The following is a 22,175-nucleotide window of genomic DNA, read 5'->3' on the forward strand; positions in this document are numbered from 1 at the left end:
AACTTTAGATACTATGCTGTTGATCTTGAACAACGGTTGTGCAAAAACGAATATTTCATTACAAATATTTCTTCAGAATAAGAGAAAATATCTGCTGATAAAAAGAGACTGCTTGCTTGTCCAACGATGCTGTACCAACTGCAAATAAGATCTGACGACGGCCTTAAATAACTAGGGAAACGGCGACAGAGGAATCAGGATAGCGAAGTGTGAAAACGACAAGAAATGTTCGCCGCGCTTATGCGGCAACTTCTCCATCACCGCTGTAACGCGGGTAATCTGAACACGAATCTGCAGGCTTCCAGCTAACGCACACAATCCAAGCGGCAAGTAGATTGTAAGATTTGAGGTTTTCACAGCGGTGAGTCTGAAGATTTCTGTCTTCTGGGTTCTTGCGCAGTGTAATCTGATAGAAGACAGCCATCTACCGATATATTTTATTTATACATTCACATGAATTTTTTGAATCAGACTTAGTGACAGTGCCGCTTGTAGCACGTGTTTTATTTTTGATTACGTATTTATTTTTTGGATGAAAGTCCTATCGTGACTTTACATAATACCAGTGCTAATTGTTTTAAAAATGTGTCTTTTACATACTATTAAATAATCTGGAACAGGGGTTCGTCATAATCATGGATACGTCAGATACCAATCTATTATGGTAGGCATAGTCATTAATATGGGGGGTCTCGTAAAAAAACATTCAAGTAGTGTGCCGAAGGTATTGAAGATAATATGAAGCTACCGAAACCAAATCGGCATTAGTCTTCGGCGTTCCACCGTGTAAAAAAAAGCCGAGAAACGATATTGAACTGTACCAGAACAACAAATGAAATGAGCCAGCTTGTAATCCGATTACCTCATTAATATTGCGACTATAACCACACAGAAATAAGTGGGAGACGAAATTGTTACAGTGTTAAAATTGTGTTATTTTGTGCATATCTACCACGAACAATTATCACAGCGATTTAAAAAAGGAAAAGGTGTGATACTTGATATGCTCGTATTAAATTGCGTGTCTAACGTTACACGTTCTCAACATCCATATTAGCACGCGTGATTCATCGGCCATCTGATACAGTCAGCACAGCTATTCGCCGTCATTAGGTTATAACCATGCGTCATTAAATATTCTGTTCGCTTTAATTTATATGGAAGGAAAATTGCATAAAAACTAACTCAGAATGTCGATAGCGCATCTGACATCTAACGTTACATTTTTTCTTTTACAAAAACGATTTGTTCGTAACATACCATACGAGCTCGTAATATTTGTAAAGTTATTTATATTCATTTTTATAAGAATATACCGAACGAATGTATGATATGGGGTTTTCACAGCGGTGAGTATGAAGATTTCCGTCTTCTGGGTTGTTGCGCTGTGTAGTCTGGTCGATGTTAACCAACGTTTCAGAGGTCATACTGCCTCCGCCATCAGGGCGATGAGTATGAAGATTTCTGTCTTCTGGGTTGTTGCGCTGTGTAGTCTGGTCGATGTTAACCAACGTTTTAGAGGTCATACTGCCTTCGTCATCAGAGTATGAAGATTTCCGTCTTCTCGGTTGTTGCGCTGTGTAGTCTGGTCGATGTTAACCAACGTTTCAGAGGTCATACTGCCTCCGTCATCAGAGTATGAAGATTTCCGTCTTCTCGGTTGTTGCGCTGTGTAGTCTGGTCGATGTCAATTGGCACATTCATCGCCCTGATGACGGAGGCAGTATGACCTCTGAAACGTTGGTAAACATCGACCAGACTACACAGCGCAACAACCCAGAAGACAGAAATCTTCATACCGAACAAACTTCTAATAAATGACACTAATCCATGTAGTGCAATGTTTACGAACTTTAAGCCTTGTTGACGTTTAATTTTGCAAGGAGTATGACAAGCTAATGGACGTGGCCTCGCGAACTTCTGAGTTTTTGGTAGACGACGTACGACGCGTAGTATAGACTGCAAACAACAAGGAACCGACCTGTCATTACCGTAGTTAACTGAGGACTAGAAACTGGAAACATGTTAGAAGAAGTCACCATTAAACTAATCAGATTAGAGGTAAAGGATATGTGCGGTTTGATACAATTACTGAAACGCGGAAACTTTACAGAAACATCGTGAACAAGGAAAGTTATTTCGAAGCTCACAACAGGTTTCCTTTTGTCAGACTGTACTTGCTTTATTCTACCCCTCATGATATCAAGTAATGTTGACTACAAGTCTTCGAGGGTAAACGCAGTCACTGCCCTGACAGTATACAGAGGTACAATGACGTAGAGTCCTACTAAGTAATGGTACGTCTACTGTTGAACTGTGATTGTTTCTGTAATACATGAAAACAACGGGAGAGAACGTAGAACAAATTTCAGACTTGGGTGAATATTTACACTACTCCTGTTTATTTCACAGTAGCTTGTATTATGATCTCTGACGCACATGAGTAAACAAGCGTTGTGTGTTTCCATTGAAGTGAAACTTCAGGTATTCCAGGCAAAACCTTCTGTTTCAACAACACGTATCGTCATTAGACTGAATAAACTTCAGTTTAAATACTGTTGGATTATATGAAATCATAACGAAAAAAAAATAGCAACGATTCGCATTTGTATCAGTTTCGCCATTCTTCTCATAAGTGGCACTAACCCCTCCTGCACGGAGCAGACAGATGGGCGGTATATATAGGCTATATACCGTTCAGAGTTTTCATCGAACGTCAAACACAGATTCCAGAACAATGCATCTCCATGGAACAGCCTTCCATTGTTCTCATAACAAAACTGTCGGTCTCTGATATGAAGGAAAATACCTGGACTACATTTAGCAGGAACTTGTTTGAGTTCGTGTCCACTTTCTTGTGGGACAGATTAAACAGAGCGTGAAGATATCCCATACAGAATTCCAGCTGTACACAGACTGATAGTAAATTTATGTTCTGTGTGAAGTTCGAGGTTTCCAGGACGTTGAATACGTGGTCAGTTGTGTCCTGTTACGGCGCGGGACAGTCTCGAAAGTGGTGCTAGTGTTTCGGAGGACTTACTGCCTTCATCCTGGCTTCTGGACCACATTAAGAGATAATATTACAACGCGAATGTACATCTGACTTGCTTACACAATAATGAAGAAGTATTTATCGAGTCTTGGTGTTTTAAATAAGTTCGCCTCTCTTCGTAACTTACTTAATCTACAACGGGACTTGATGGTCTACTCATAATGTGCTGACGTTCTGTGTTGAACAGCTCGGGCTCCAAATGAACAGGATAGTATGTTGAATTTTCTGTCATCTCTCTTCAAATAGACATATGAGTCTCTCTCAATTCGACTAACAGGAGAACGCGTGTCATTAGACAACCATGGATTAGATCCCAAGTTAAGCCCTGATGATGGAGGCAGCAAAAACCTCTGAAACGTCTACAAACTTCTACAAGATTACACGAAGCAACAACCCAGAAGACAGCCATATTCATACTCACCGCTGTGATAACCTCAAATTCTACTGTTATTATTACACCATGAACCAACAAATTTTTTTAATCCTTTTAGCGAAGTAAACTGAAATTAACCCTACTAACTGTATCCACGGTTAATGATCTTAGGATATTTCCTGAACTGCATGAATTCGGTTCACACCTTACCAATATCTCGGAGGAAGACAAACGCAATTACGACCAAAAATAAATATAAATTAAGAAGAAAAAAACTATAGCTTTCACAGCAATAAGAGTTATCACAGACTATAGCAACCATATTCAATTATGCTTTGGTGTTGTCCTATGCAATATGTCTCTTTCAATTAAACGCACTTCGGTTTTTTGTGTGCAAACGCACAGTTCTCAAAAAAAAAACTAATTAATTACTAAACGAAAAACAGGTTGACACTGATGTATGAATGTATATGGTTACAATTAAATTGGTGGTCATGTCAATATGATGACGTCCTCTGCAACGCAAAGGCGTTAAAGATGGTCACTACGTACATACTTCAGGGATGTCCAAGTGACAGAATGGGCACTATCATATTTAAAAAAGAATTCAAATATCTGTGCTTGCAGAGTTCACAAACACACATACTTCGTTTAGTCTATAATGTAGTTAGAAGTTCGCGATATTTAACGTAGGTTCGTTCAAAACAAAAATTTAACTTGATAATAACCTTGATAATATGCTTACTTTTTACAGATGCACATTACCAGAAAAAATGGTAAATATCAAGTTGAGTTCTCCATTGGCAATCATTATCCTCGATTTCAAGTAACTTAAACCCTCAGAAGAAAATACTTCTTTAAACAAATAAATTCATAAAAATCTAACATACTAATGTATCAATTTTATTTATTTTTCTTTTCGTTAAAGTGGCCAAATTACGTCCATTCTATATCGTTAGGGAAATGAGATTAAAGTCCCTAAACATCATTTGTTGATCAAAATGGGCATTGTTAATTGTATAGAAGCAAATACTTAGGACACTAGTCCATGTCACCAAATGGTAAGTACTGCATTTTGGTAGCATAAATCGTCTTTTATTCGATTATATTAGTAAGGAGAATTTCGGGAACACCAACCTAGTTCTAAACAACTTGTTACCTTTACCTAACAATACATCATTTATGAGGGCAATTTTATAAAAAAAAATTGTATTCCTATGGGCAAAGTACCCAAATGTTATAACATCAGCTACGATTTTTTTATGGGAGTATTTATCTAGATAAAATTAATTATTTAGTTACTCACAAAACTAACAAAAGTGTCAGAACGTACTGTCAGGTTCATAATAATTGTCACTAGTGTATACAATTTTACAAAAAATTTTGTTGTGTAATTCCCAGAGATATCAGCTGAGTTAATCTTTGTTGATATATTAGTTCGTTCAACTAACAACACATAGCATGCGACACGGTCATATAAAGCAACATGCAAACACCATTTTACGTATCCTAATATTTACGACGTGTTCTGGAAAGAACAATTGTATAGTTCTCCGAATAACATAGAGAAGAACTCTTTCGCCACAGGAATGTCGACTAACATGGAGAGAGAGGCACAGAAATTGCTGGCTAGTACCTGGTGGTGTTGTTGTTGTTGTTGGTGGTGCTGCTGCTGCTTGTTTCGACCGACCCCGAGTCGACAGCTCACGATGTCCAGGAGACTCTGCCGAGACACAGACTTGAGTCCTCCGGTGCTGGAGCGAGGTACGCTTTCCGTGCTGCTTTTGTTTCCGTGGTAGGCGGACTGCACCGGACTGGAGGTGTTGAGACGCGTACCAGAAGCACTCAGCCGCTCCCCGATCATACGCCCAGAAGTAGTTATGATCCCTGCAGATGGAAATTATTCCGTCAAGACATTTGTAGGCAGAATAATAGCAGATCTTGGGGTGACTGCGCGGTGATTTTGTCGATTTTCGTCTTCTGACGGTGTGTATATATTCGTAGGCGAGTACCAACATTTATTAAAGTACACACTACATCGATGTTCAGCCCCAAAGACTGAGACAGCATATTTGTCCCGTTGAGGGCGTTACCTGTAGCTCGAAAAGTAAGCACGATACAAGTCTAAAGGCCTTAATCCACAAATCCTGCGTTAGATTTCCGATAAAGATATTTAAGGCAACTTGGTAACTAAATACGATGAAATATTCTGTCTCGGCGCCGTTATTTTACCATAATGGAACCAAAATTTACTTCTCCAAAACTGTATCTTCACTTCACAGTGTGGCATTATCATTTAAAATGTCTTGGCTAATAATCTAAGCGATTTGGTTAATACTTGCAATGCCATAGGGTAATATACAGTTTCTCAATTTAAAATCTGATGCTTTTAAATTAATACTGAACTTGATACTTGTAAATTCCGAACGTCCGTCGAGGGCTCCTTAGAAGTTCGAACGTGCCAATTAACCGAGTGACAAAAACAGCGGTAATTTGTTTATGAATTGTCGAACTGTAAGCCCGTCACAGCCACAACGCAACTACGGTGGCCTTCGCTTCAGGCGGGATCATGTTCGGCGATGGGACGGATTACATTATATTACGTTCATAATCCATCGTAAACGACATGAGTCGGTTCCTCCAACTTCTAAATAAGGATTTATCCATACAGAAAATGACGATCTAGTATCAACTGTGAAAAAACTTAAAGAGTGTAAGATAAAATATTCTCTAATGTAAACTGTATTTTTAAGATAATTCGCATAAATCTGATTCAACGACAAAGAAAACTAGTTTCCCTGTAAAAACGCTTGTTCAATTCCAAACTTGCTACTACAAAAAGAGCTAAATGTCATTCTTGCAAGATGAATAATCTCGCTTCGAAATAATGAAGTCCCAGTGCATTATGTATTTTGTTACATTCGATAAGTTTTGAAAATTTTTGAGACGATTCGACACTTATGGCCACCATTCGTAACGAATTTACAGTACGTCACGACTAGTCACGCTTTGTCACGCATGGTCACGCTTTGTTTAAATTCGTCATCTTTTGACTCTTCTGGAAACATCTCGTCACGCCTTTACAGTAAATCACGCCTAATCACGCTTAATCACGCTTTGTCACGCTTAGTCACGCTTGCTCACGCTTTGTAAATTTTCGTCACAATTCGACACTTATGGTGATCCCTTGTCACGACGTGAGCGCAGTTCACGCTTAGACACGGTCCGTCACGCTTGAGCACGCGTGATAACCATGTCACGTTTCGGCACGTCTACCTTATGTTACGTGAGGCTCGGTTATTTTTGGCTATATTGTAACACGTTAGAAGAAGTAACTACTGGTTAGGTTAGCATGTGCCGGGTTACGTTTTAGGTTAGGTTAGGTTAGGTTAGGTTAGGTTAGGTTAGGTTAGGTTAGGTTAGGTTATTTTAGGTTAGGTTAGGTTAGGTTAGGTTAGGTTAGGTTAGGTTAGGTTTGTGTATTTTGTTACATTCGATATGTTTTGAATATTTTTGAGACGATTCGACACTTATGGCCACCATTCGTCACGCCTTTACGGTGAGTCACGCCTAGTCACGCCTTGTCACGCATTGTCACGCTTTGTTTAAATTCGTAATCTTTTCACTCTTCTGGCCACATCTCGTCACGCCTTTACAGTAAATCACGTCTAGTCACGCTTTGTCACGCTTAGTCACGCATGGTCACGCTTTGTTGAAATTCGTTTTCTTTCCACCCTTCTGGCCACAACTCGTCACGCCTTTGCAGTAAATCACGCCTAATCACGCTTAATCACGCCTTGTCACGCTTAGTCACGCTTTGTTCAAATTCGTCATCTTTTTACTCTTTTGGCCACATCTCGTCACGCCTTTACTGTAAATCACGCCTAGTCACGCTTAATCACGCATTGTCACGCTTAGTCACGCATGGTCACGCTTTGTTTAAATTCGTCATATTTCGACTCTTCTGGCCTCATATCGCTAAACATTTACAGTAAATCAAGACTAGTCACGCTTTGTCACGCTTTGTCACGCTTGCTCACGCTTTGTAAATTTTCGTCACAATTCGACACATGGTGATCCCTTGTCACAACGTGAGCGCAGTTCACGCTTAGACACGGTCCGTCACGCTTGAGCACGCGTGATAACCATGTCACGTTTCGGCACGTCTAACTTATGTTACGTGAGGCTCGGTTATTTTTGGCTACATTGTAACACGTAAGAAGAAGTAACTACTGGTTAGGTTAGCATGTGCCGGGTTACGTTAGGTTAGGTTGGGTTGGGTTAGGTTAGGTTAGGTTAGGTTAGGTTAGGTTAGGTTAGGTTAGGTTAGGTTAGGTTAGGTTAGGTTAGGTTAGGTTAGGTTAGGTTAGGTTAGGTTAGGTTAGGTTAGGTTAGGTTAGGTTAGGTTAGGTTAGGTTAGGTTAGGTTAGGTTAGGTTAGGTTAGGTTAGGTTAGGTTAGGTTAGGTTAGGTTAGGTTAGGTTAGGTTAGGTTAGGTTAGGTTAGGTTAGGTTAGGTTAGGTTAGGTTAGGTTAGGTTAGGTTAGGTTAGGTTAGGTTAGGTTAGGTTAGGTTAGGTTAGGTTAGGTTATTTTAGGTTAGGTTAGGTTAGGTTAGGTTAGGTTAGGTTAGGTTTGTGTATTTTGTTACATTCGATATGTTTTGAATATTTTTGAGACGATTCGACACTTATTGCCACCATTCGTCACGCCTTTACGGTGAGTCACGCCTAGTCACGCATTGTCACGCTTTGTTTAAATTCGTAATCTTTTCACTCTTCTGGCCACATCTCGTCACGCCTTTACAGTAAATCACGTCTAGTCACGCTTTGTCACGCTTTGTCACGCTTAGTCACGCATGGTCACGCTTTGTTGAAATTCGTTTTCTTTCCACCCTTCTGGCCACAACTCGTCACGCCTTTGCAGTAAATCACGCCTAATCACGCTTAATCACGCCTTGTCACGCTTAGTCACGCCTTGTTCAAATTCGTCATCTTTTTACTCTTTTGGCCACATCTCGTCACGCCTTTACTGTAAATCACGCCTAGTCACGCTTAATCACGCATTGTCACGCTTAGTCACGCATGGTCACGCTTTGTTTAAATTTGGCATATTTCGACTCTTCTGGCCTCATATCGCTAAACATTTACAGTAAATCAAGACTAGTCACGCTTTGTCACGCTTAGTCACGCTTGCTCACGCTTTGTAAATTTTCGTCACAATTCGACACATGGTGATCCCTTGTCACGACGTGAGCGCAGTTCACGCTTAGACACGGTCCATCACGCTTGAGCACGCGTGATAACCATGTCACGTTTCGGCACGTCTACCTTATGTTACGTGAGGCTCGGTTATTTTTGGCTACATTGTAACACGTAAGAAGAAGTAACTAGTGGTTAGGTTAGCATGTGCCGGGTTACGTTAGGTTAGGTTGGGTTGGGTTGGGTTAGGTTAGGTTAGGTTAGGTTAGGTTAGGTTAGGTTAGGTTAGGTTAGGTTAGGTTAGGTTAGGTTAGGTTAGGTTAGGTTAGGTTAGGTTAGGTTAGGTTAGGTTAGGTTAGGTTAGGTTAGGTTAGGTTAGGTTAGGTTAGGTTAGGTTAGGTTAGGTTAGGTTAGGTTAGGTTAGGTTAGGTTAGGTTAGGTTAGGTTAGGTTAGGTTAGGTTAGGTTAGGTTAGGTTAGGTTAGGTTAGGTTAGGTTAGGTTAGGTTAGGTTAGGTTAGGTTAGGTTAGTTTAGGTTAGGTTAGGTTAGTGTATTTTGTTACATTCATATGTTTTGAAAATTTTTGAGACGATTCGACACTTATAGCCACCATTCGTCACGCCTTTACGGTGAGTCACGCCTAGTCACGCATTGTCACGCTTTGTTTAAATTCGTAATCTTTTCACTCTTCTGGCCACATCTCGTCACGCCTTTACAGTAAATCACGCCTAGTCACGCTTTGTCACGCTTAGTCACGCATGGTCACGCTTTGTTGAAATTCGTTTTCTTTCCACCCTTCTGGCCACAACTCGTCACGCCTTTGCAGTAAATCACGCCTAATCACGCTTAATCACGCCTTGTCACGCTTAGTCACGCTTTGTTCAAATTCGTCATCTTTTTACTCTTTTGGCCACATCTCGTCACGCCTTTACTGTAAATCACGCCTAGTCACGCTTAATCACGCATTGTCACGCTTAGTCACGCATGGTCACGCTTTGTTTAAATTCGTCATATTTAGACTCTTCTGGCCTCATATCGCTAAACATTTACAGTAAATCAAGACTAGTCACGCTTTGTCACGCTTAGTCACGCTTGCTCACGCTTTGTAAATTTTCGTCACAATTCGACACATGGTGATCCCTTGTCACGACGTGAGCGCAGTTCACGCTTAGACACGGTCCGTCACGCTTGAGCACGCGTGATAACCATGTCACGTTTCGGCACGTCTAACTTATGTTACGTGAGGCTCGGTTATTTTTGGCTACATTGTAACACGTAAGAAGAAGTAACTACTGGTTAGGTTAGCATGTGCCGGGTTACGTTAGGTTAGGTTGGGTTGGGTTAGGTTAGGATAGGTTAGGTTAGGTTAGGTTAGGTTAGGTTAGGTTAGGTTAGGTTAGGTTAGGTTAGGTTAGGTTAGGTTAGGTTAGGTTAGGTTAGGTTAGGTTAGGTTAGGTTAGGGTAGGTTAGGTTAGGTTAGGTTAGGTTAGGTTAGGTTAGGTTAGGTTAGGTTAGGTTAGGTTAGGTTAGGTTAGGTTAGGTTTGTGTATTTTGTTACATTCATATGTTTTGAAAATTTTTGAGACGATTCGACACTTATAGCCACCATTCGTCACGCCTTTACGGTGAGTCACGCCTAGTCACGCCTTGTCACGCATTGTCACGCTTTGTTTAAATTCGTAATCTTTTCACTCTTCTGGCCACATCTCGTCACGCCTTTACAGTAAATCACGCCTAGTCACGCTTTGTCACGCTTAGTCACGCATGGTCACGCTTTGTTGAAATTCGTTTTCTTTCCACCCTTCTGGCCACAACTCGTCACGCCTTTGCAGTAAATCACGCCTAATCACGCTTAATCACGCCTTGTCACGCTTAGTCACGCCTTGTTCAAATTCGTCATCTTTTTACTCTTTTGGCCACATCTCGTCACGCCTTTACTGTAAATCACGCCTAGTCACGCTTAATCACGCATTGTCACGCTTAGTCACGCATGGTCACGCTTTGTTTAAATTCGGCATATTTCGACACTTCTGGCCTCATATCGCTAAACCTTTACAGTAAATCACGCCTAAGCACGCTTTGTCACGCTTAGTCACGCTTGCTCTCGCTTTGTAAATTTTCGTCACAATTCGACACATGGTGATCCCTTGTCACGACGTGAGCGCAGTTCACGCTTAGACACGGTCCGTCACGCTTGAGCACGCGTGATAACCATGTCACGTTTCGGCACGTCTACCTTATGTTACGTGAGGCTCGGTTATTTTTGGCTACATTGTAACACTTAAGAAGTAACTAGTGGTTAGGTTAGCATGTGCCGGGTTACGTTAGGTTAGGTTGGGTTGGGTTAGGTTAGGTTAGGTTAGGTTAGGTTAGGTTAGGTTAGGTTAGGTTATTTTAGGTTAGGTTAGGTTAGGTTAGGTTATTTTAGGTTAGGTTAGGTTAGGTTTGGTTAGGTTAGGTTAGGTTAGATTAGGTTAGGTTAGGTTAGGTTAGGTTAGGTTAGGTTAGGTTAGGTTAGGTTAGGTTATTTTAGGTTAGGTTAGGTTAGGTTAGGTTAGGTTAGGTTAGGTTAGGTTTGTGTATTTTGTTACATTCGATATGTTTTGAATATTTTTGAGACGATTCGACACTTATTGCCACCATTCGTCACGCCTTTACGGTGAGTCACGCCTAGTCACGCCTTGTCACGCATTGTCACGCTTTGTTTAAATTCGTAATCTTTTCACTCTTCTGGCCACATCTCGTCACGCCTTTACAGTAAATCACGTCTAGTCACGCTTTGTCACGCTTTGTCACGCTTAGTCACGCATGGTCACGCTTTGTTGAAATTCGTTTTCTTTCCACCCTTCTGGCCACAACTCGTCACGCCTTTGCAGTAAATCACGCCTAATCACGCTTAATCACGCCTTGTCACGCTTAGTCACGCCTTGTTCAAATTCGTCATCTTTTTACTCTTTTGGCCACATCTCGTCACGCCTTTACTGTAAATCACGCCTAGTCACGCTTAATCACGCATTGTCACGCTTAGTCACGCATGGTCACGCTTTGTTTAAATTCGGCATATTTCGACTCTTCTGGCCTCATATCGCTAAACATTTACAGTAAATCAAGACTAGTCACGCTTTGTCACGCTTAGTCACGCTTGCTCACGCTTTGTAAATTTTCGTCACAATTCGACACATGGTGATCCCTTGTCACGACGTGAGCGCAGTTCACGCTTAGACACGGTCCGTCACGCTTGAGCACGCGTGATAACCATGTCACGTTTCGGCACGTCTACCTTATGTTACGTGAGGCTCGGTTATTTTTGGCTACATTGTAACACGTAAGAAGAAGTAACTAGTGGTTAGGTTAGCATGTGCCGGGTTACGTTAGGTTAGGTTGGGTTGGGTTGGGTTGGGTTGGGTTAGGTTAGGTTAGGTTAGGTTAGGTTAGGTTAGGTTAGGTTAGGTTAGGTTAGGTTAGGTTAGGTTAGGTTAGGTTAGGTTAGGTTAGGTTAGGTTAGGTTAGGTTAGGTTAGGTTAGGTTAGGTTAGGTTAGGTTAGGTTATTTTAGGTTAGGTTAGGTTAGGTTAGGTTAGGTTAGGTTTGTGTATTTTGTTACATTCGATATGTTTTGAATATTTTTGAGACGATTCGATACTTATTGCCACCATTCGTCACGCCTTTACGGTGAGTCACGCCTAGTCACGCCTTGTCACGCATTGTCACGCTTTGTTTAAATTCGTAATCTTTTCACTCTTCTGGCCACATCTCGTCACGCCTTTACAGTAAATCACGTCTAGTCACGCTTTGTCACGCTTTGTCACGCTTAGTCACGCATGGTCACGCTTTGTTGAAATTCGTTTTCTTTCCACCCTTCTGGCCACAACTCGTCACGCCTTTGCAGTAAATCACGCCTAATCACGCTTAATCACGCATTGTCACGCAAAGTCACGCTTTGTTCAAATTCGTTATCTTTTTACTCTTTTGGCCACATCTCGTCACGCCTTTACTGTAAATCACGCCTAGTCACGCTTAATCACGCATTGTCACGCTTAGTCACGCATGGTCACGCTTTGTTTAAATTCGTCAAATTTCGACTCTTCTGGCCTCATATCGCTAAACATTTACAGTAAATCAAGACTAGTCACGCTTTGTCACGCTTAGTCACGCTTGCTCACGCTTTGTAAATTTTCGTCACAATTCGACACATGGTGATCCCTTGTCACGACGTGAGCGCAGTTCACGCTTAGACACGGTCCGTCACGCTTGAGCACGCGTGATAACCATGTCACGTTTCCGCACGTCTACCTTATGTTACGTGAGGCTCGGTTATTTTTGGCTACATTGTAACACGTAAGAAGAAGTAACTACTGGTTAGATTAGCATGTGCCGGGTTACGTTAGGTTAGGTTGGGTTGGGTTAGGTTAGGTTAGGTTAGGTTAGGTTAGGTTAGGTTAGGTTAGGTTAGGTTAGGTTAGGTTAGGTTAGGTTAGGTTAGGTTAGGTTAGGTTAGGTTAGGTTAGGTTAGGTTAGGTTAGGTTAGGTTAGGTTAGGTTAGGTTAGGTTCGGTTAGGTTAGGTTAGGTTAGGTTAGGTTAGGTTAGGTTAGGTTAGGTTAGGTTAGGTTAGGTTAGGTTAGGTTAGGTTTGTGTATTTTGTTACATTCATAAGTTTTGAAAATTTTTGAGACGATTCGACACTTATAGCCACCATTCGTCACGCCTTTACGGTGAGTCACGCCTAGTCACGCATTGTCACGCTTTGTTTAAATTCGTAATCTTTTCACTCTTCTGGCCACATCTCGTCACGCCTTTACAGTAAATCACGCCTAGTCACGCTTTGTCACGCTTAGTAACGCATGGTCACGCTTTGTTGAAATTCGTTTTCTTTCCACCCTTCTGGCCACAACTCGTCACGCCTTTGCAGTAAATCACGCCTAATCACGCTTAATCACGCCTTGTCACGCTTAGTCACGCTTTGTTCAAATTCGTCATCTTTTTACTCTTTTGGCCACATCTCGTCACGCCTTTACTGTAAATCACGCCTAGTCACGCTTAATCACGCATTGTCACGCTTAGTCACGCATTGTTTAAATTCGTCATATTTAGACTCTTCTGGCCTCATATCGCTAAACATTTATAGTAAATCAAGACTAGTCACGCTTTGTCACGCTTAGTCACGCTTGCTCACGCTTTGTAAATTTTCGTCACAATTCGACACATGGTGATCCCTTGTCACGACGTGAGCGCAGTTCACGCTTAGACACGGTCCGTCACGCTTGAGCACGCGTGATAACCATGACACGTTTCGGCACGTCTACCTTATGTTACGTGAGGCTCGGTTATTTTTGGCTACATTGTAACACGTAAGAAGAAGTAACTAGTGGTTAGGTTAGCATGTGCCGGGTTACGTTAGGTTAGGTTGGGTTGGGTTAGGTTAGGTTAGGTTAGGTTAGGTTAGGTTAGGTTAGGTTAGGTTAGGTTAGGTTAGGTTAGGTTAGGTTAGGTTAGGTTAGGTTAGGTTAGGTTAGGTTAGGTTAGGTTAGGTTAGGTTAGGTTAGGTTAGGTTAGGTTAGGTTAGGTTAGGTTAGGTTAGGTTAGGTTAGGTTAGGTTAGGTTAGGTTAGGTTAGGTTAGGTTAGGTTAGGTTAGGTTAGGTTAGGTTAGGTTAGGTTAGGTTAGGTTAGGTTAGGTTAGGTTAGGTTAGGTTAGGTTAGGTTAGGTTTGTGTATTTTGTTACATTCATATGTTTTGAAAATTTTTGAGACGATTCGACACTTATAGCCACCATTCGTCACGCCTTTACGGTGAGTCACGCCTAGTCACGCCTTGTCACGCATTGTCACGCTTTGTTTAAATTCGTAATCTTTTCACTCTTCTGGCCACATCTCGTCACGCCTTTACAGTAAATCACTCCTAGTCACGCTTTGTCACGCTTAATCACGCATGGTCACGCTTTGTTGAAATTCGTTTTCTTTCCACCCTTCTGGCCACAACTCGTCACGCCTTTGCAGTAAATCACGCCTAATCACGCTTAATCACGCCTTGTCACGCTTAGTCACGCCTTGTTCAAATTCGTCATCTTTTTACTCTTTTGGCCACATCTCGTCACGCCTTTACTGTAAATCACGCCTAGTCACGCTTAATCACGCATTGTCACGCTTAGTCACGCATGGTCACGCTTTGTTTAAATTCGTCATATTTCGACTCTTCTGGCCTCATATCGCTAAACCTTTACAGTAAATCAAGACTAGTCACGCTTTGTCACGCTTAGTCACGCTTGCTCACGCTTTGTAAATTTTCGTCACAATTCGACACATGGTGATCCCTTGTCACGACGTGAGCGCAGTTCACGCTTAGACACGGTCCGTCACGCTTGAGCACGCGTGATAACCATGTCACGTTTCGGCACGTCTAACTTATGTTACGTGAGGCTCGGTTATTTTTGGCTACATTGTAACACGTAAGAAGAAGTAACTACTGGTTAGGTTAGCATGTGCCGGGTTACGTTAGGTTAGGTTGGGTTGGGTTGGGTTAGGTTAGGTTAGGTTAGGTTAGGTTAGGTTAGGTTAGGTTAGGTTAGGTTAGGTTAGGTTAGGTTAAGTTAGGTTAGGTTAGGTTAGGTTAGGTTAGGTTAGGTTAGGTTAGGTTAGGTTAGGTTAGGTTAGGTTAGGTTAGGTTAGGTTAGGATAGGTTAGGTTAGGTTAGGTTAGGTTAGGTTAGGTTAGGTTAGGTTAGGTTAGGTTAGGTTAGGTTAGGTTAGGTTAGGTTAGGTTAGGTTAGGTTAGGTTAGGTTAGGTTAGGTTAGGTTAGGTTAGGTTAGGTTAGGTTAGGTTTGTGTATTTTGTTACATTCATAAGTTTTGAAAATTTTTGAGACGATTCGACACTTATAGCCACCATTCGTCACGCCTTTACGGTGAGTCACGCCTAGTCACGCCTTGTCACGCATTGTCACGCTTTGTTTAAATTCGTAATCTTTTCACTCTTCTGGCCACATCTCGTCACGCCTTTACAGTAAATCACGCCTAGTCACGCCTTGTCACGCTTAGTCACGCATGGTCACGCTTTGTTGAAATTCGTTTTCTTTCCACCCTTCTGGCCACAACTCGTCACGCCTTTGCAGTAAATCAAGCCTAATCACGCTTAATCACGCCTTGTCACGCTTAGTCACGCCTTGTTCCAATTCGTCATCTTTTTACTCTTTTGGCCACATCTCGTCACGCCTTTACTGTAAATCACGCCTAGTCACGCTTAATCACGCATTGTCACGCTTAGTCACGCATGGTCACGCTTTGTTTAAATTCGGCATATTTCGACTCTTCTGGCCTCATATCGCTAAACATTTACAGTAAATCAAGACTAGTCACGCTTTGTCACGCTTAGTCACGCTTGCTCACGCTTTGTAAATTTTCGTCACAATTCGACACATGGTGATCCCTTGTCACGACGTGAGCGCAGTTCACGCTTAGACACGGTCCGTCACGCTTGAGCACGCGTGATAACCATGACACGTTTCGGCACGTCTACCTTATGTTACGTGAGGCTCGGTTATTTTTGGCTACATTGTAACACGTAAGAAGAAGTAACTAGTGGTTAGGTTAGCATGTGCCGGGTTACGTTAGGTTAGGTTGGGTTGGGTTAGGTTAGGTTAGGTTAGGTTAGGTTAGGTTAGGTTAGGTTAGGTTAGGTTAGGTTAGGTTAGGTTAGGTTAGGTTAGGTTAGGTTAGGTTAGGTTAGGTTAGGTTAGGTTAGGTTAGGTTAGGTTAGGTTAGGTTAGGTTAGGTTAGGTTAGGTTAGGTTAGGTTAGGTTAGGTTAGGTTAGGTTAGGTTAGGTTAGGTTAGGTTAGGTTAGGTTTGTGTATTTTGTTACATTCATATGTTTTGAAAATTTTTGAGACGATTCGACACTTATAGCCACCATTCGTCACGCCTTTACGGTGAGTCACGCCTAGTCACGCATTGTCACGCTTTGTTTAAATTCGTAATCTTTTCACTCTTCTGGCCACATCTCGTCACGCCTTTACAGTAAATCACGCCTAGTCACGCTTTGTCACGCTTTGTCACGCTTAGTCACGCATGGTCACGCTTTGTTGAAATTCGTTTTCTTTCCACCCTTCTGGCCACAACTCGTCACGCCTTTGCAGTAAATCACGCCTAATCAAGCTTAATCACACCTTGTCACGCTTAGTCACGCTTTGTTCAAATTCGTCATCTTTTTACTCTTTTGGCCACATCTCGTCACGCCTTTACTGTAAATCACGCCTAGTCACGCTTAATCACGCATTGTCACGCTTAGTCACGCATGGTCACGCTTTGTTTAAATTCGTCAAATTTCGACTCTCTGGCCTCATATCGCTAAACATTTACAGTAAATCAAGACTAGTCACGCTTTGTCACGCTTGCTCACGCTTTGTAAATTTTCGTCACAATTCGACACATGGTGATCCCTTGTCACGACGTGAGCGCAGTTCACGCTTAGACACGGTCCGTCACGCTTGAGCACGCGTGATAACCATGTCACGTTTCGGCACGTCTACCTTATGTTACGTGAGGCTCGGTTATTTTTGGCTACATTGTAACACGTAAGAAGAAGTAACTACTGGTTAGGTTAGCATGTGCCGGGTTACGTTAGGTTAGGTTGGGTTGGGTTAGGTTAGGTTAGGTTAGGTTAGGTTAGGTTAGGTTAGGTTAGGTTAGGTTAGGTTAGGTTAGGTTAGGTTAGGTTAGGTTAGGTTAGGTTAGGTTAGGTTAGGTTAGGTTAGGTTAGGTTAGGTTAGGTTAGGTTAGGTTAGGTTAGGTTAGGTTAGGTTAGGTTAGGTTAGGTTAGGTTAGGTTAGGTTAGGTTAGGTTAGGTTAGGTTAGGTTAGGTTAGGTTAGGTTAGGTTAGGTTAGGTTTAGGTTAGGTTAGGTTAGGTTAGGTTAGGTTAGGTTAGGTTAGGTTAGGTTAGGTTAGGTTAGGTTAGGTTAGGTTAGGTTAGGTTTGTGTATTTTGTTACATTCATATGTTTTGAAAATTTTTGAGACGATTCGACACTTATAGCCACCATTCGTCACGCCTTTACGGTGAGTCACGCCTAGTCACGCCTTGTCACGCATTGTCACGCTTTGTTTAAATTCGTAATCTTTTCACTCTTCTGGCCACATCTCGTCACGCCTTTACAGTAAATCACGCCTAGTCACGCTTTGTCACGCTTAATCACGCATGGTCACGCTTTGTTGAAATTCGTTTTCTTTCCACCCTTCTGGCCACAACTCGTCACGCCTTTGCAGTAAATCACGCCTAATCACGCTTAATCACGCCTTGTCACGCTTAGTCACGCCTTGTTCAAATTCGTCATCTTTTTACTCTTTTGGCCACATCTCGTCACGCCTTTACTGTAAATCACGCCTAGTCACGCTTAATCACGCATTGTCACGCTTAGTCACGCATGGTCACGCTTTGTTTAAATTCGTCATATTTCGACTCTTCTGGCCTCATATCGCTAAACCTTTACAGTAAATCAAGACTAGTCACGCTTTGTCACGCTTAGTCACGCTTGCTCACGCTTTGTAAATTTTCGTCACAATTCGACACATGGTGATCCCTTGTCACGACGTGAGCGCAGTTCACGCTTAGACACGGTCCGTCACGCTTGAGCACGCGTGATAACCATGTCACGTTTCGGCACGTCTACCTTATGTTACGTGAGGCTCGGTTATTTTTGGCTACATTGTAACACGTAAGAAGAAGTAACTACTGGTTAGGTTAGCATGTGCCGGGTTACGTTAGGTTAGGTTGGGTTGGGTTAGGTTAGGTTAGGTTAGGTTAGGTTAGGTTAGGTTAGGTTAGGTTAGGTTAGGTTAGGTTAGGTTAGGTTAGGTTAGGTTAGGATAGGTTAGGTTAGGTTAGGTTAGGTTAGGTTAGGTTAGGTTAGGTTAGGTTAGGTTCGGTTAGGTTAGGTTAGGTTAGGTTAGGTTAGGTTAGGTTAGGTTAGGTTAGGTTAGGTTAGGTTAGGTTAGGTTAGGTTATTTTAGGTTAGGTTAGGTTAGGTTAGGTTAGGTTAGGTTAGGTTTGTGTATTTTGTTACATTCGATATGTTTTGAATATTTTTGAGACGATTCGACACTTATTGCCACCATTCGTCACGCCTTTACGGTGAGTCACGCCTAGTCACGCCTTGTCACGCATTGTCACGCTTTGTTTAAATTCGTAATCTTTTCACTCTTCTGGCCACATCTCGTCACGCCTTTACAGTAAATCACGTCTAGTCACGCTTTGTCACGCTTTGTCACGCTTAGTCACGCATGGTCACGCTTTGTTGAAATTCGTTTTCTTTCCACCCTTCTGGCCACAACTCGTCACGCCTTTGCAGTAAATCACGCCTAATCACGCTTAATCACGCATTGTCACGCTTAGTCACGCTTTGTTCCAATTCGTCATCTTTTTACTCTTTTGGCCACATCTCGTCACGCCTTTACTGTAAATCACGCCTAGTCACGCTTAATCACGCATTGTCACGCTTAGTCACGCATGGTCACGCTTTGTTTAAATTCGTCAAATTTCGACTCTTCTGGCCTCATATCGCTAAACATTTACAGTAAATCAAGACTAGTCACGCTTTGTCACGCTTAGTCACGCTTGCTCACGCTTTGTAAATTTTCGTCACAATTCGACACATGGTGATCCCTTGTCACGACGTGAGCGCAGTTCACGCTTAGACACGGTCCGTCACGCTTGAGCACGCGTGATAACCATGTCACGTTTCGGCACGTCTACCTTATGTTACGTGAGGCTCGGTTATTTTTGGCTACATTGTAACACGTAAGAAGAAGTAACTACTGGTTAGGTTAGCATGTGCCGGGTTACGTTAGGTTAGGTTAGGTTGGGTTGGGTTAGGTTAGGTTAGGTTAGGTTAGGTTAGGTTAGGTTAGGTTAGGTTAGGTTAGGTTAGGTTAGGTTAGGTTAGGTTAGGTTAGGTTAGGTTAGGTTAGGTTAGGTTAGGTTAGGTTAGGTTAGGTTAGGTTAGGTTAGGTTAGGTTAGGTTAGGTTAGGTTAGGTTAGGTTAGGTTAGGTTAGGTTAGGTTAGGTTAGGTTAGGTTAGGTTAGGTTAGGTTTGTATATTTTGTTACATTCATATGTTTTGAAAATTTTTGAGACGATTCGACACTTATAGCCACCATTCGTCACGCCTTTACGGTGAGTCACGCCTAGTCACGCCTTGTCACGCATTGTCACGCTTTGTTTAAATTCGTAATCTTTTCACTCTTCTGGCCACATCTCGTCACGCCTTTACAGTAAATCACGCCTAGTCACGCTTTGTCACGCTTTGTCACGCTTAGTCACGCATGGTCACGCTTTGTTGAAATTCGTTTTCTTTCCACCCTTCTGGCCACAACTCGTCACGCCTTTGCAGTAAATCACGCCTAATCACGCTTAATCACGCCTTGTCACGCTTAGTCACGCTTTGTTCAAATTCGTCATCTTTTTACTCTTTTGGCCACATCTCGTCACGCCTTTACTGTAAATCACGCCTAGTCACGCTTAATCACGCATTGTCACGCTTAGTCACGCATTGTTTAAATTCGTCATATTTCGACTCTTCTGGCCTCATATCGCTAAACATTTACAGTAAATCAAGACTAGTCACGCTTTGTCACGCTTAGTCACGCTTGCTCACGCTTTGTAAATTTTCGTCACAATTCGACACATGGTGATCCCTTGTCACGACGTGAGCGCAGTTCACGCTTAGACACGGTCCGTCACGCTTGAGCACGCGTGATAACCATGTCACGTTTCGGCACGTCTAACTTATGTTACGTGAGGCTCGGTTATTTTCGGCTACATTGTAACACGTAAGAAGAAGTAACTACTGGTTAGGTTAGCATGTGCCGGGTTACGTTAGGTTAGGTTGGGTTGGGTTAGGTTAGGTTAGGTTAGGTTAGGTTAGGTTAGGTTAGGTTAGGTTAGGTTAGGTTAGGTTAGGTTAGGTTAGGTTAGGTTAGGTTAGGTTAGGTTAGGTTAGGTTAGGTTAGGTTAGGTTAGGTTAGGTTAGGTTAGGTTAGGTTAGGTTAGGTTAGGTTAGGTTAGGTTAGGATAGGTTAGGTTAGGTTAGGTTAGGTTAGGTTAGGTTAGGTTAGGTTACGTTCGGTTCGGTTAGGTTAGGTTAGGTTAGGTTAGGTTAGGTTAGGTTAGGTTAGGTTTGTGTATTTTGTTACATTCATATGTTTTGAAAATTTTTGAGACGATTCGACACTTATAGCCACCATTCGTCACGCCTTTACGGTGAGTCACGCCTAGTCACGCCTTGTCACGCATTGTCACGCTTTGTTTAAATTCGTAATCTTTTCACTCTTCTGGCCACATCTCGTCACGCCTTTACAGTAAATCACGCCTAGTCACGCTTTGTCACGCTTAGTCACGCATGGTCACGCTTTGTTGAAATTCGTTTTCTTTCCACCCTTCTGGCCACAACTCGTCACGCCTTTGCAGTAAATCACGCCTAATCACGCTTAATCACGCCTTGTCACGCTTAGTCACGCCTTGTTCAAATTCGTCATCTTTTTACTCTTTTGGCCACATCTCGTCACGCCTTTACTGTAAATCACGCCTAGTCACGCTTAATCACGCATTGTTACGCTTAGTCACGCATGGTCACGCTTTGTTTAAATTCGGCATATTTCGACTCTTCTGGCCTCATATCGCTAAACCTTTACAGTAAATCACGCCTAAGCACGCTTTGTCACGCTTAGTCACGCTTGCTCACGCTTTGTAAATTTTCGTCACAATTCGACACATGGTGATCCCTTGTCACGACGTGAGCGCAGTTCACGCTTAGACACGGTCCGTCACGCTTGAGCACGCGTGATAACCATGTCACGTTTCGGCACGTCTACCTTATGTTACGTGAGGCTCGGTTATTTTTGGCTACATTGTAACACGTAAGAAGTAACTAGTGGTTAGGTTAGCATGTGCCGGGTTACGTTAGGTTAGGTTGGGTTGGGTTAGGTTAGGTTAGGTTAGGTTAGGTTAGGTTAGGTTAGGTTAGGTTAGGTTAGGTTAGGTTAGGTTAGGTTAGGTTAGGTTAGGTTAGGATAGGTTAGGTTAGGTTAGGTTAGGTTAGGTTAGGTTAGGTTAGGTTAGGTTAGGTTAGGTTAGGTTCGGTTAGGTTAGGTTAGGTTAGGTTAGGTTAGGTTAGGTTAGGTTAGGTTAGGTTAGGTTAGGTTAGGTTAGGTTAGGTTAGGTTAGGTTAGGTTATTTTAGGTTAGGTTAGGTTAGGTTAGGTTAGGTTAGGTTAGGTTTGTGTATTTTGTTACATTCGATATGTTTTGAATATTTTTGAGACGATTCGACACTTATTGCCACCATTCGTCACGCCTTTACGGTGAGTCACGCCTAGTCACGCCTTGTCACGCATTGTCACGCTTTGTTTAAATTCGTAATCTTTTCACTCTTCTGGCCACATCTCGTCACGCCTTTACAGTAAATCACGTCTAGTCACGCTTTGTCACGCTTTGTCACGCTTAGTCACGCATGGTCACGCTTTGTTGAAATTCGTTTTCTTTCCACCCTTCTGGCCACAACTCGTCACG

At 42.3% G+C, this 22,175-nt stretch overlaps 1 protein-coding gene across 5 annotated transcripts in view; it reads right to left on the reverse strand.

Moving 5' to 3' along the window:
- The window catches only part of LOC110840440 (cyclic nucleotide-gated cation channel), a 206,190-nt gene that overhangs the window by 126,230 nt on the left and 57,785 nt on the right, over positions 1–22,175 (reverse strand). For all 5 annotated transcript variants that reach the window (XM_087346759.1, XM_087346754.1, XM_087346758.1 and 2 more), the window contains exon 2: positions 5,062–5,312. In XM_087346759.1, the coding sequence (XP_087202885.1) occupies positions 5,062–5,289 (228 nt within the window). In that variant the 5' untranslated portion in view covers positions 5,290–5,312. The remainder of the gene's footprint in view (positions 1–5,061; positions 5,313–22,175) is intronic.

The sequence above is a fragment of the Zootermopsis nevadensis genome, unplaced genomic scaffold (genome assembly GCF_977971745.1).
Source record: "Zootermopsis nevadensis isolate Lab colony 2312 unplaced genomic scaffold, Znev_1.0 Znev_ptg000010l, whole genome shotgun sequence".
Taxonomy (NCBI): domain Eukaryota; kingdom Metazoa; phylum Arthropoda; class Insecta; order Blattodea; family Termopsidae; genus Zootermopsis; species Zootermopsis nevadensis.